The sequence below is a fragment of the Bactrocera dorsalis genome, chromosome 1 (genome assembly GCF_023373825.1).
Source record: "Bactrocera dorsalis isolate Fly_Bdor chromosome 1, ASM2337382v1, whole genome shotgun sequence".
NCBI classification, from domain to species: domain Eukaryota; kingdom Metazoa; phylum Arthropoda; class Insecta; order Diptera; family Tephritidae; genus Bactrocera; species Bactrocera dorsalis.
In genome coordinates, this window is record NC_064303.1 from 79054019 (window position 1) to 79068186 (window position 14168).

Below are 14168 nucleotides of genomic sequence, written 5' to 3' on the forward strand. Positions count from 1 at the left end.
ATTTTTATCGTTTTACTGCTTTATGTAAATAAATTTATTAATGGGTGATATAGGCCTAAAGGGGAGCCGAGCACCCAAAACAAACTTCGATAACGCGCCGTTTTGTATACCTCCTGGGTGGTGTAGAAAATGCAATTGAGCATTTTAATTTAAATGCCCAAGAATTCTTATTTCGTTCGATCTGGCCACAATGGAAAATGTTATAAAAAACCCTTATTTTAAGGCGCTCTCACACTGGAATAAGTTAGGCATCCCATTATCCCTGACTAAAATTTTGTTAACGGTAGGATCACTAGTGTTTTTCCCTGTAAAATACATTTTATTGTAACTAAAAGGAGACCGTAAAAGTTTATTATGCTAATGTTACCTGAACGTTTAGAATGAATAAGGTGATGAGTGTTGAGTGGAAATTGAGTAATTCGGGAATCCATACTGAACGAATTCAGAGGGAAAATTAATAGGGGTATTCTTTTGCTCTTGCAAGATTGCAGATTGCAAAAATACTACACCGAAATATACAAGGGCACGAGAGCACCCATTGCAGAATCTAGTGATATATGAGCGACTGATTCAGTCAATTTATTGTAAATGACTATTGTGCATGGCTATTGTGAATTGGCGCACCTTCTGCATGCATTTTTAACAAAAAAACTGTAACAAAACTTTATAATTTAAATAGAAATTATAAAATCTAATTAAAATTTACCTTTCTCAACAGTTTAACGACGTAATATGTCTTTATGTAAAATGGCAACTACAACAGGGTTGCTATTTTATTTTTGCGTGACATTGCACGCTAATATACATGGGTTTTGGTCTCACATATTTCACAGCCCTTGCAAATATTTTTCTGCGTGTGTTTGTTGTTGTGCCGTTGTAAATCTGCAATTCTTGCACCGTGCACCGGGTTTTGCAAGAGCAAGAGAATACCTCTAATATGTTTATTGCTAAGTTTCCTTTGGATAAGAGAATGTGTTGAAGCGCACTCGTAAGTAAGGATATTATAAATAGTGAAATTATGTACCTAAGCCCTGCGAAGATACATATATAGATCAGTTTTCAAATATTCCAATTGTAACTCGCCTTCTCTTGAACGCTGAAGCATATCAAACTTTCGTCAACGAAAATGACTTTACCAATTTTTACAAAAGTTGATATAGGTATATACACTTACTTACTACTTAGTTATTTTGATTTCCGCTAGTTTAAGCAAACTCTTAAAAATTTATTCTTTCTTTTTTTAATAACGGTAGACCCAAGATTCGTTCCCACGACAGTTGGGTCTATTTGACCAGAAACGGATTTTATTTGGCTATGGGCTGTCAATTCGGCAGAATTCTTCAAAATTGTTTTTTGTCACCAAAACAACAAAGACTCCTCTTTAACGCAAGTTCTTCTTAAAGATTATAACAATAACTTTAATTTTACTAACTAATAATATTATGTTATCAGACTTACACGTAATGTATAGTATAAGTTGAATTTTTTGTACTTGCATCGGTTCATTTAAAATCGTTATTTCGTGAATACATATCTGTAAAATCCTGACTTTCGGATCATCTGTCAGAATTTTCATTTGTTACCATTTAGCACGCAGCAATTCTACCGTTTGGAGTAACAACGGGTGACTGGTATTTGGCACCACATAATTGAAAATTCATTGGTTTTTTTATTTAGATCAATAGTAGGACCTTTGTAGATCATTGTAATACAATTAAAAAATTTTGTAGACCCTTCATTATTTTTTAATTAATTAAATAAAATAATGATGGGAAGTTAGCACCCCACCCCACTAATTTTCATTTGTAGACCGAAATAATATTAACCAATGGAAAGCATATCGTTTGTAGATAATAAATACCTTGGTTTCATTCTTTTACACGTAATTATTCATTATATTTTAATTAATTTAAAAAAAGGTCTATGGTATTTCACTATGTATTTCAATCGTACAATGTATACGTGATGCTCCCATACCGAAATATCGAAAAAGATAGTGTGGGCACACAGATATGGCAACTCTGTTTTGTCAGTTATTCATTCTCTGTACATTCTTGGAATTTCAATTTCCACTGAATTCCTTTTTCTTAGTTTTGAATTTTTAGAAGCGTCACACTTTGTCTAGACGCCATTAAGAATAGAAGTGCTTATTAAATAAATATTTGTATCGTTTCAATAATTGTGGTGTTTCACAACGCCACATAATTGGTGACCCCTACGACTGAACAGCACACCATAGTTGGTACAATATACAGTGTATCAACACTTCATCACCTTGCCGCCCAGTTGCGCTTACGAGGCCGCGCAACTGCACCTGGCACAAACGGCCAACGCAATACGCCACCTGTACGCCTACGGTCTCGACATCGGACAAGATATCCAATGGGCGTCCAGTACCGATCTTACGGACCTCTCGCCAGTCATCATTCAGGCGTCAGCCGCCAACGATGCCACCACCACCTACTACATTAGCGCCAGCGATTTGTATCAGACCAATTTGACAGCCACCGCCACCTGTATGTCGCCGCATTTCGCTGGTACAGCGCAACAACATGGCTACAACCATCAACAACAACAGCAAAACCAACACGTACAAATGCAACTGCAATCGCAGGTGCAACAGCACCATCCCAAAAACAGCGCAGTAATAGCAACAACGGACGCTACAACTGCAGTTGCCAATTCAACATCACCTACATATATTTAACTTAAATCACTATCTTTTCAACAGGACCTGTCGCTGGAGCAACGCACATAAGTACAGCACCGCTTATCTACCAGCAGCAACAGCAACCACCACCACCACTGCCGCAAACTTTGTAGCAGCAGCAATCATCATCATCATTTTGCTAGCAACAGTTCCTCCATATCCTGATGTACGAACTACCCAACTTCTGACCTCTTCATCAACCAATATCACAACCTCCGACCACATATCAATTGTCGAAGTTAAAAAAAACCGTCATCATGAAACACGCAAAACCAAACACGACGCTACAATCACTGCAGTACATGTCAACGTGAATTCGGCTCAACGCACTTTGCATCAGTCGCCGCCTCCACGCTACATGCAACACTATCAAGTGCACAACGCCACAATCAACCCTCGCGCAGGTTGCCAACCGGCCGCTGCGCTACGCTACGCGCTATGAAACACATCGCCAACTATTCATTTACGACCGCACATCGAGTACGAAATTCCTCGTCGACAATGGCACGAATTTCGGCAACTCCGCTTTCTCGTAAACTCAAAATAGTAACTCCTTTTCGACTGCAAGCTGCAAACGGTAGCAAAGTCGGAACCTACAGGGATAAGGCGCTCAAGTCAGTCTCGCACGATTAGGCTCCTATGCAACCGTCATAGTCCTAACCGAGAACTGCACAAATATCCAATCGGTCGCTTGTAGACCCTAACCCAGTCTCGCACGTTTAGGCTCCTATGCAACCGCCATAGCCCTAACCGAGAACTGCACAACAACCACTTAACCATACCAATTGGCCAGTGACAACAGTACGCCGCACAGCCGTACTCTCACCGAGCAAATAAATTCGCAACAACCACTTAACCATACCAATTGGCCAGTGATCGATATGTTGCCTACTGTTCAGCGCTACAAAATTGGTTATTGTACGATGGTTATCACAAAGTAACTAAAACAATAGTTGGCTGTGAACAAATTCGTCCTTCCGGACTTATTTACGTACTGCAAGATTAACCCAAATATATATTAGTTTAATAATCTTAGTTGAAGACGGTTAATTGATGTTAACTCTTATTACGATGTGAGATGGTTTAACTCCTGTTAACCATTATTAGAGTCAGACAGGACGTATTCAAAATTATCAAAGGAAAATGTAAAAAAATAACAATTACTTTAAAATGCATCTTCTATATGAATAGTTTTTAAAACAACCAAGTTGAAATTATCGAAAAATAAGTGGTTTAAACGAAAATATGAAATAGAAAATACAAGTGTTCCAATCCAAAATTAAATTGTCTTTCGTAATGGAATATACCAAAATTTCAAAGTTGGTATAAAACAATTAACTTTGTACCCTTATTAGCGATGCCCGTTGAAAAAAAAAACTCAATGAAAAGTCACTTATTAAAAGGTAATTAACGATCGCACGTAATTAAAGAGAAATAAATCCAAAATCAAGCGAATGTCAAATCAGAATGAAATATCAATTTTTAAGACGTTCAAATATCTCATTTTTAGAATCTCCTTTACATTACATAGCTAACTTTTTTATAACTGAGTGAAATAAGACACCAACTATTCAGGTTGTTGAAATAGTCAACCCCGAATATCTGCGTGAAAGTTCAAGACGGTTTATTTATACATTTTTATAAATAATGTTACATTCCGATACACATTTGCTTGTCCCTAAATCTATTCTTTCCTAATTACATGAGAGTGTAACTAGTTACCTTCATCAATTAATCGAATGATGAATTCTAATTCATTTGAATTTTCTTAACGAATGTCGAAAATGAAGAAAAGTACGGCCAGATTGATCCATGGATTGATCCACACATGCGCAGATGGACACATTGTCATTGATATCATTAATTTATTAGTATTTAAAGAACAATTAGGTCTACAATGAAAATTCAAGGATTATTTTTTACCTAGAAATAATAATTTTACCTACAATAATCCTAATAGTCATAAAAAAATCTCCTTCTTCGGGTTCTTCATCCAGATAACAATATAAAGGATTATTGCATTGTTTGCTAGCACAGTGACCAGTGACGATCAGATAATGAGTAGCTGTGCCCGATCGTGAAATTTTGTGCTTGTTGAAATTGAAGCAGCATGGGAGATTAGTTTGACGTTGAATGATCTCGAAAAGTTCATCTGTCCATGTACCTAAGGGAGGTCAGGAAATAAATAATTCCAATAATTAATTATATATCATCACAATGTTTTTTCAAAACATTATTCGGCATTAATATTGTCATAAAAATAATTGAATTTTGAAAAAGCCATTAATAGTTTAAAGAGTAATATTTTTACTGATCTCTGATACCTGAACGGAGAGTAGTATAAGTTCGTCCATCATTATAAGTTTTTTCATCTCCTTGTATGCTCATCCATTCAGCTGCAGTGACGAGCACTTTGAATTCATCTAAATCCGCACTTTCCTCATGCAGTTCAAACGACTCATTAAAGGGATCAGTCACTGAGTCTTCGAACGTTGATTTGTGAAGTGAAACATTTTTCACCTCTTCACGAAAAGGAATTCCCAATTCATCACAGGCAATAGCAAGTACCTCTCTCCTATTATTAATGACATTCACATATACATTATATGGTGTCCATTTATTTTTCAACTCCTTGCTCATGGTTTTCCATATTATATGCGAAGAAATTGGAAAATTACTTCTCTCTTTAAAATGGTCAATATGCTTTTTAATAACTGCTACGACATCCTCAACAGCTACTTTAGCATGAGGTGCCATTGTTGATGTAGCCTAAAAGAAAATTTATTCGAAAAATTGGTAATAAAAAATTAAAAAGTCGCCAAACTTTGAGAATATGCTCAATTCAAAATTCCTACCGTTAACAAATCACTTATTATATAGTTATTGATTTCAATTACCTTTAATCAAAACTCCAAATCGAAAACCAGCCTGATAAACCTCAATAATGATGTGAATCAATCTACTTTATCGATATATTCGACAAGTGTCGGTCAGTTTTGAGCGAACTTACTATTGTGGCGTTGTGAAACACCACAATTATTAAAAGGATACAAATATTTATTTAATAAGCACTTCTATTCTTAATGGCGTCTAGACAAAGAGTGACGCTTCTAAAAATTCAAAACTAAGAAAAAGGAATTCAGTGGAAATTGAAATTCCAAGAATGTACAGACAATGAATAACTGACAAAACAGAGTTGCCATATCTGTGTGCCCACACTATCTTTTTCGATATTTCGGTATGGGAGCATCACGTATACATTGTACGATTGAAATACATAGTGAAATACCATAGACCTTTTTTTAAATTAATTAAAATATAATGAATAATTACGTGTAAAAGAATGAAACCAAGGTATTTATTATCTACAAACGATTTGCTTTCCATTGGTTAATATTATTTCGGTCTACAAATGAAAATTAGTGGGGTGGGGTGCTAACTTCCCATCATTATTTTATTTAATTAATTAAAAAATAATGAAGGGTCTACAAAATTTTTTAATTGTATTACAATGATCTACAAAGGTCCTACTATTGATCTAAATAAAAAAACCAATGAATTTTCAATTATGTGGTGCCAACTACCAGTCACTGTAACAACGACATGCTAGTTTTGTTTATAACTGGCAATGCTTAGTAAATTAAGAGATTGGCAACGCGATCGTAGTATTGTCAATTGGCACATCTGCGAAACGAATAAAGTAGCATTTGCCGGCATACCATGTAATACTATGACTATTTCTCTTGCACTTTTGTATGCCTAGTCCTTTGTGGAGTTGCAAAAATTAGCAGCAACAACGCTAATACTAATAGTTCAAACAATAGATGGAAGGAAAAGTGAAGAAGCAGATAGCGTAAAAGCGAACGAATAAGTGAAGAATCAGAGTTACGGAAAAAATCAAATAGTCAACTCTTGCCTGGTATTTGCCTGATTTTCGTTTCTTGGAGGAATAGAGGAACTTGACAATTTTTTTTAAATAAGTTTGGAAACAAGTTTAATAAAGAGATTATATCGGAAAAAACTTATATAAAACAGAAAGTATTTTGGAGAACGACGGTCGCGAGACGCAGTGACTCTTTATTAAGGCAAGTACCAATTAGTAAATACAAAAATACTAGAAGCTGTGTAATAAAGAATTCGTAGGTTTATTCGTAACAAGTGTATTCTGTTTTCTTTTTTCAATGTATGCAAAGTGGTGTTGAGTGAAAGATATTCAAGATAAATTTATTTCGGGTTGATCAAATTGTTAATGGATGCTACAATATTTTAGTTAGGAAATTTGTTTGGGTGGTTTATGTGGTTCTTTTGCGATAGTTACAACACATATATATACGAATATGGCAGAGCAATTTCTGGCAGACAATGCAGTTAATGCAACATACTTGCATTTTCTTTTATTGTACTTTTTTGTTTTGGGAATCATTGTCTGAAACATGATTTAATTTTATAGCAGCAATTCGTCATCGTTCCACGCATTTTAGTGTGCTGCTTCTTTTTTCGTTTCATTATAAAATTCCCAAAATGGCCGCTAGGTCAGTCTACCTTTGCTATTTCTCGTACCCATCCACTTAGTAAGAGAGAACCCAATATCCTGAAAGTCGAACTTGCAGCTTTTCACGTTTAATATGTTTATATTTGAAAATTCTTTATTTTTAGGTCACTCGCTTTGCACCGCTTATTTGATCTCAGTAATTCATCAGTAATTAATATATTGTGTAAATAATACCAAATTAAAAAAAAACTTAGATAACGATTCCATCATGTCATCAACATCGGCGGCAGGTGGCAGTAGTGGTGCAGGAACTGGAAGCTCAGCGACAGCCGCCGCTACCACTCCTAACGCTAGTAACAGCATGCACCCCAACAGTGGCCGAGGTCGAAATAGCAACACTGCAGGATCCAATGCTACAAATTCCGGCGCAGGTAGCTCGAATGCCAATCTCAACAATGTTGTAAACAGTGCTGCATCTGCTGCTGCAGGATCTGGAACAGGTGAAGAAACGCGTAAAGATCCCAAACCAAATCCAAAAATTTCCAAAGCACTGGGTACCTCAGCTAAGCGTATTCAGAAAGAATTGGCTGAAATTACACTGGATCCTCCACCAAATTGTAGTGCTGGACCAAAAGGAGATAATCTCTACGAATGGGTTTCAACTATATTAGGACCACCGGGATCGGTATACGAAGGTGGTGTGTTTTTTCTTGATATACATTTTTCACCGGAATATCCATTCAAACCTCCTAAAGTGACATTTCGAACACGTATCTATCACTGCAATATAAATAGTCAGGGTGTCATATGCTTGGATATTCTTAAAGATAATTGGTCCCCAGCGTTGACTATATCGAAAGTTCTACTCTCAATTTGTTCCCTGCTGACTGACTGTAATCCTGGTAAGTTAAAATATAAATTTTATTTTACTTTCGCTAATGAAAAAATATTTATAGCGGACCCCTTAGTGGGCAGTATTGCCACTCAATACTTGCAGAATCGTGATGAACACGATAGAATCGCTCGACTTTGGACAAAAAGGTTTGCCCAATAACGGGCAACAAATGTTTTTTATACATTTAATTTAACCTAATTTTTTACAGATACGCAACATGATTTCCTAATCTTGTAAGTCCCAACATTAAAATAAAAGAATATAAGCAACAGTAATAGAAATCTAAAAATAATGGCTGCAGCAAAAATAAAAATTAATAATAATTCAAGCAAAACGAATATTTGCGAACATCCTGCAGGTGAAAGATAATGGTAAAAGTTATACGTTTAAAAGGAACTTAACTTTCCAAATTATGTTTAACACTATCTAATATTATATTAGCAATTAATTATAAAAACCATAATATAACAACAAAATATCAAGCAGATATTGAGTAGGGAACGGCGATAGAGAAGATATTTCGACCAAATTTATTTACAAGTTCAAATCATAGTACTTTTCTGTAGAGTTTTTTCCATTCAATAAACTGCGTGTAGGAAACGATGAAATAAGAATATCACGAAATCGGTATAAAATCATGTTTTATTTTGTGTAAAAAATAAGCTAAATAATTGCTATACATCTTACCAATAAGTAATAGATGAACCAAAACTGCTGATTCGATGTCAAAATAAAAATCATAACGAGAAAAGCTGCATAGATATACGCAATTAAAAAATACACAAGTTAAGATAATATGTAGAAGCTAATAAATCTGTTCGATTAATTGTATTGTAGCATCGGAACTGAGAAGCAGGTGACAAATTCTTGTCTTTAAATTGTAAACATAATCGCGAGCATCAAATAAAAATTATATTAAAAACGCTCATACCATTAATATTATTTGATGTATTTTTTATATTCCCGCAACATTTTCACAGAGAGACAATAGACTTGTTCAGGGTTAGTTTTAACACTTAAAACTAATCGAGATTAATACAACTTTAATATACGTATATAAAAATTATTAGGATGACGCATCCAATTAAATTCCGAATGTCAGTGTTATGTCTTGATTGTACACGTTGAGGTGTTAGACATTGCGTATGAGCAAGAGCAAACAAATGTTACGACTACAAAATGCTGTTAAGCAAAAAACTAAAACGAGCTACTACTGAATTGGTTGGTTTGGTGCAGAAGATCATAATTGGGAGTGGAATCTGTGAGCTCAAAATTGTGTGGAAAGTGGATGTGACCGCGTCCGTAATAGGGTATATGTCAGAAAAGGATAAAATTGTATTAACAAATTTTCCGAAAAAAATGAATTTTCTGAATGTCCGTGATATTTCAACAAAGTTGGTTGTTTGGTGCATTTATTAAAAGTAATCAAAAGCGGACTAAAATCAGGGCGACTTCCCATAAAACAAAATTTTATAATTCATTCCGTTTCTTTCACTTTACAATACATAAACTAAGTACCAATGAAGATATCGGAATAATACTTCTTACAAATAGTGTTGCAAGATGTGTCTAAACATCGAGATTTAACTTAGCATACATAACAGTGGCTTTTTATAGAAAGTGTAGGTTAATCTGGGAGATATCTTAAAGAAAATTCCCACTAGCCCCACTTTATCCAATACCCATAGTTTGGCGACGAAAATGGGTGAAATTGTTTGTTTATCTTCCCACAGCACTAATACAATGATTATAATGATTTGTATTCGATTTACTGGTTTTAATATAAATATTTTCACAACAAATTAAATTACAGTAGTATAGAAATATAGTTTTGAATACAAGTATTTTTTGCATTATGATAAATGTGTTGTAATTTTCATTGATGTTGTTTTCGGTCGCTTTTTAATTATTAATATCCAAATATGTTTGCAATCACAATTTCATTGAATAACTAGTGTTGAATTGGACGCAGGGCATATGTTGGAAATGTCTGGGTCTATTCTGGATAAGTAGGAGTTTAATCTGCTACAATATGCAGAACGAAGCTGCGCAGGAGCACTCTTGTTTCTCGCGGCAACCCGAACTCTTCGTCTGTAATGAGTGGTGGTTTGACTCCAAGAACGCCATTCACTGGAACGGTGTCAGTGAAGGTGTTGATGGCTACACTATGAATGGCGGTCAGTGTTTGTTGGAAGTTAGTTGCGTCCGAAGACCGGTCGGCGTATTGTTCGATGTCGTCGGCGTAATTGACCTCTTGATATTCCTAGGAGGCGGATCCGTTCCAAGCATGGCTGCAGGTCGTTTTTGCGAAAACATACCAGCAGGACCTGCCGGAAGAGGATAATGAACTCCTTAACTAGAAGCATAAGCGTCTGACAAGTCTGAAGCTTTTTCATCTGCGTTCCACTGCATCCAAGCGACCATATTGGTGCGGCGTAGTTAAGGACCGTCCGGCCGATTGCCTTGTAACTTGAGGATTTTCTTGCTTGATAGACAGTCGGAATCTTGACGCCATCGACTGCATTATTAAGTTCAAGTCTGTACTCCTTCGTTCACTTCGTAAATATGGTCGCTGTGGATTTGGTTGGGGAGAGTGTTAAGTTCCTTGCAGAGAAGAATCGAAAACGTCGGAGAGATAGTCATTTGCTTTTGAACACATGCCATCGATTCCTTTGCCTGACGGCAATATCTGGAGGCTGTGGGAGTTTCGAGATGTTTCGATGTCCCTGTTTAATTCTTTTCATTTGAAATTTTCTCCTCGAAACAGTACGGATGATTGACGACCGCTCAGGTAGTTCATCGTCCACCACTTCAGCTCTGGAGGGAGCGTAGTGTGTTCAATGTCCTGCAGTAGCGTTGTGTGATTGACTGTATAAAAGGCTTTTGACAAGTCTTAACGATACGAGGATCGTTCTCGCACAGGCTGGTTTCTGGTTGAGACCACGAACTATCTGAGCTTTTATGGGTAGCTAGGCTCAGGTGGTGATTGAAGGTCGAAAGTAGCAAGGCCTCAGGTGTCTTCACTATTGGGGAGAGGAGAGTTATTGGACGATGGCACTCCCCTTTGTTAGCGGGTTTCCCAGGTTTCAGTAGTTGAACAACTCTTCCGACTTTCTACGCATCGGGTATTTGAAGAGTCGTCAGCGACAGTGGTCGAACCTAGATGCCTTAGCATACGCGTGTTGATTCCAATAGTGGTGGCCTGATGTGAGAGTTACCATAGGTTGCCAGGTTATGCTATTTATCAGACCACCGCTAGTAATGGTATTATCGGGCGAGCTATTACAGGTGCCCATAACTCTGGTGGGGCTTCGTCATTTATTGTGCAGAATGTCTAATCGTCAATCTGTTGCGCCAGCTCCATCCCCCTACGATCGTTTCGACACGCAGGAATGCCAAAGATCGTGGCGCGCGTTAAAGTCTCTTAGTACCAAACGGTTTTCATCACGAAGTAGCGTACCTATATTCGAGTGATATCCTGTAGGGCAACATGTAACTGGGGGCATGTATATATTGAATATTTCGAACTCGAAATCGCCTGACCGGAGAGCTCTACCCTGACTTTCTAGGATAGTATCCCTGTGGTGGATGTCTCCATCGATAAGACGACATTGCACGGTGTTGTGCAATATGAAAGCTAGGCCTCCACCATTATCTCGCTCACGATCTTTACGCAAAACGTTGATACCGGCCCAACTCCGAAGGTCTGAGCGGCTGTTTACTTGACCGCAGCTGTCGATATGCGTTCCCGATTCGTGAGTGCAAATATCTGCTCGATCTTTCTCTGGAGTCCGTTGCAATTGAATTGTAGGATTCGGCGTTATCGTGGGTGTCCGTGGGTGATCCTGGGAGTGAGGGATTGGCGTGTAGGTGGTGTTTGTTGAAGCTGGAGAATCCGCGAGTGCGGTTGTCGCATTGTGGTGTTGTTTGGCGACGCCACTGTTGAATGTTTCGGGGGCAGACTCCTGTACTCCACTCACGCGTGGTGCGCAGGCCGGAACACGCCGGGAAGGGACACCAGTGCAAGAATTGCACTTGATTGATGTGACGTTCCGGCGAATGACGGTCTGACACTCGGAACAGAAAGTGGTTTGGGGGACAAATCAGAATAGGAGTTATGTTGCATATTTGAGTACCTGTGTACCGTGGAGGTCCTCCGTTGGCCACTCGGAAGGAGTTGCGGCGCATTGCGCGAGCTGGGTGCAGATTGCGCAGCCGTAGAAGCTAAGGTCGCAGTAGTACATTGGCAACATGGGACCACATAACTTTTGGTCCACTCTCGATGGGTCTTAAGGTCTGAGCAGGTCTTAAGATGGCTCCATCCATTGCATGTATTATACCTGACTAACGTGGACTTTGGATGGTGCTTTTGGCGCAAACGCAGCAGAAAAATTCCTCCGGGCCCGATGCCAGCACGTGTCAGGAGGATACGGAGCAACCCTGCTGTAAGGCGTTGCTCTAATGACGACAAATTTAAATTAATACTCATATACTCTAAACGAGGTTAGATCGCCGAAAAAACAGCACTTGGCCGGATAAAATCCGGGTCAATTCCGGTGCGTAGAACCAGCTATCGTGGGAAGTGCCTTTCACACTGCTCATCTCATTTGGCCCCAAGAATTTTAGGAAAGAAATCTACGTACGTCCAAAAAATTAAAGTGGTTATGGATCCTAAAGCTTTATAAGCAGAAATGTTCTGGGATAATTTCTCGGTATTTCCCAGCTTTTATGCTCCAAAAAAAAATTGCGACAAACTTTTACAAAAGCACTTTGTTTTATCTATGAGCTCGCTTATAGGATATGGACTTACAAAAATTAATTTTTTTAATCTTCTGTCCCTCATTCTAGGAAATTTGTTTAGTGAAATTAAAGGCCTTATTTGAACAAAGTTTTACAAAGTTTTTTATGAGTCCGGACAGTTGTAAAGTTACAGTGAATACCATTATTATTGTTATAGTGAAAGAAATTATTTCTAAAGTAATTTCGAGGAATGTGCCGAGTTGACGCTCCTTGGTCGGATAATAGTTCGGGACTGTTCCCGTTACTTAGACCGTGGGAACGACATTCACTGTTCATGCGCATCTACAAAAATTATATTTCCTCTTTTTCTCGTAATCATTTTGATGCACTAAAAATATATAAAAAAACAACCCACAAAAGAATATTCATATTGAAATATGAGCCAACTAGAATAAATACACAGTAGGATAATCATATTTATGCCATACTTCTTTAAATGATGATTTCATTACCCTTATTACACATCTATGACTGCCCACATATCGTTGCCATTCGGTAACAGAATATAAAATTGTATTTTATATGAGCATATCCCGTATTATCGAATATTTTAGGTAGAACTGTGAAATCATGAAACTATTTTGTACTTCATTATACTCTACTCTTGGAAGTTTGTAACACCAAGAAGAAAACGTCGGTGACCGTACATACATATAGTACATACTTATGTATATATTACATTATTATATAATTATATACTTAAATGATCAGCATGACGAGTTGAGCTGATTTAGCCGCGCTTGTCTGTTTGCATATACGCGAGCTAGTTCCATCCTTTTCTGCCCAAGAGGCTGCTCATTTGTTGGAACCGCCGATATTGGACCACTATACCATCTGACACTTAGGCGCTCTACCCATTTCGTCCGCTTATGTTGATTTACGTTTGCTGTTTCTCCTGATTTAGATCAACTCGACTGGAGTGGTTACACAGTGCGCGAAGTAGGTGCAATTTTGCACAGCTGTAGAACCTAGTGTTGCAGTGGTGCGTTGGGAGCAAAGGGCCTCATAACGAGAGGTTTATTCTTTATGTGCCTTAAGACCTGAGTAGGTTTTAAAACACAGAAAAAACCCTGCTGCTGGGTGTTGCTTCGATTTCGATTATTTTTACTTGATAGGTTCCACACCTTGAAGGCACAAGTTCAGTACATAGTTTTATTTGTTATATTAATTGTATTTTATGTGATTCAACAAATAATAACAACATATGCTTGAATTTTTACATCCTATAATACTTTTAAAAGAGTAATAGTAAACCACATGTTTGAATTTTA

At 37.4% G+C, this 14168-nt stretch overlaps 1 protein-coding gene across 3 annotated transcripts; it reads left to right on the forward strand.

Moving 5' to 3' along the window:
* The first annotated feature begins 6382 nt into the window (after positions 1-6382).
* Positions 6383-9039, forward strand: LOC105230175 (ubiquitin-conjugating enzyme E2 E1). 3 transcript variants are annotated; one of them, XM_011210806.4, is made up of 4 exons: positions 6413-6795; positions 7367-8104; positions 8159-8243; positions 8306-9039. In XM_011210806.4, exons 2-4 carry the CDS (start codon positions 7471-7473, stop codon positions 8316-8318), a joined length of 732 nt encoding a protein of 243 aa, XP_011209108.1. In that variant the 5' UTR covers positions 6413-6795; positions 7367-7470; the 3' UTR covers positions 8319-9039. The 3 variants fall into 3 exon arrangements, with proteins under 3 accessions (XP_011209100.1, XP_011209108.1, XP_049310829.1); XM_049454872.1 differs by lacking the exon at positions 6413-6795 and adding an exon at positions 6937-7281; XM_011210798.4 differs by having other exon boundaries at positions 6383-6795; positions 8159-9039.
* Positions 9040-14168: the final 5129 nt, after the last annotated feature.

Excerpts from the sequence above, each read along its gene's own strand:
- LOC105230175 (XM_011210798.4), top strand. The coding sequence starts at position 7,471 with ATGTCATCAACATCGGCGGCAGGTGGCAGTAGTGGTGCAGGAACTGGA. Across the intron at positions 8,105-8,158 it reads GCTGACTGACTGTAATCCTG|CGGACCCCTTAGTGGGCAGT; the intron begins GTAAGTTAAAAT and ends AAATATTTATAG.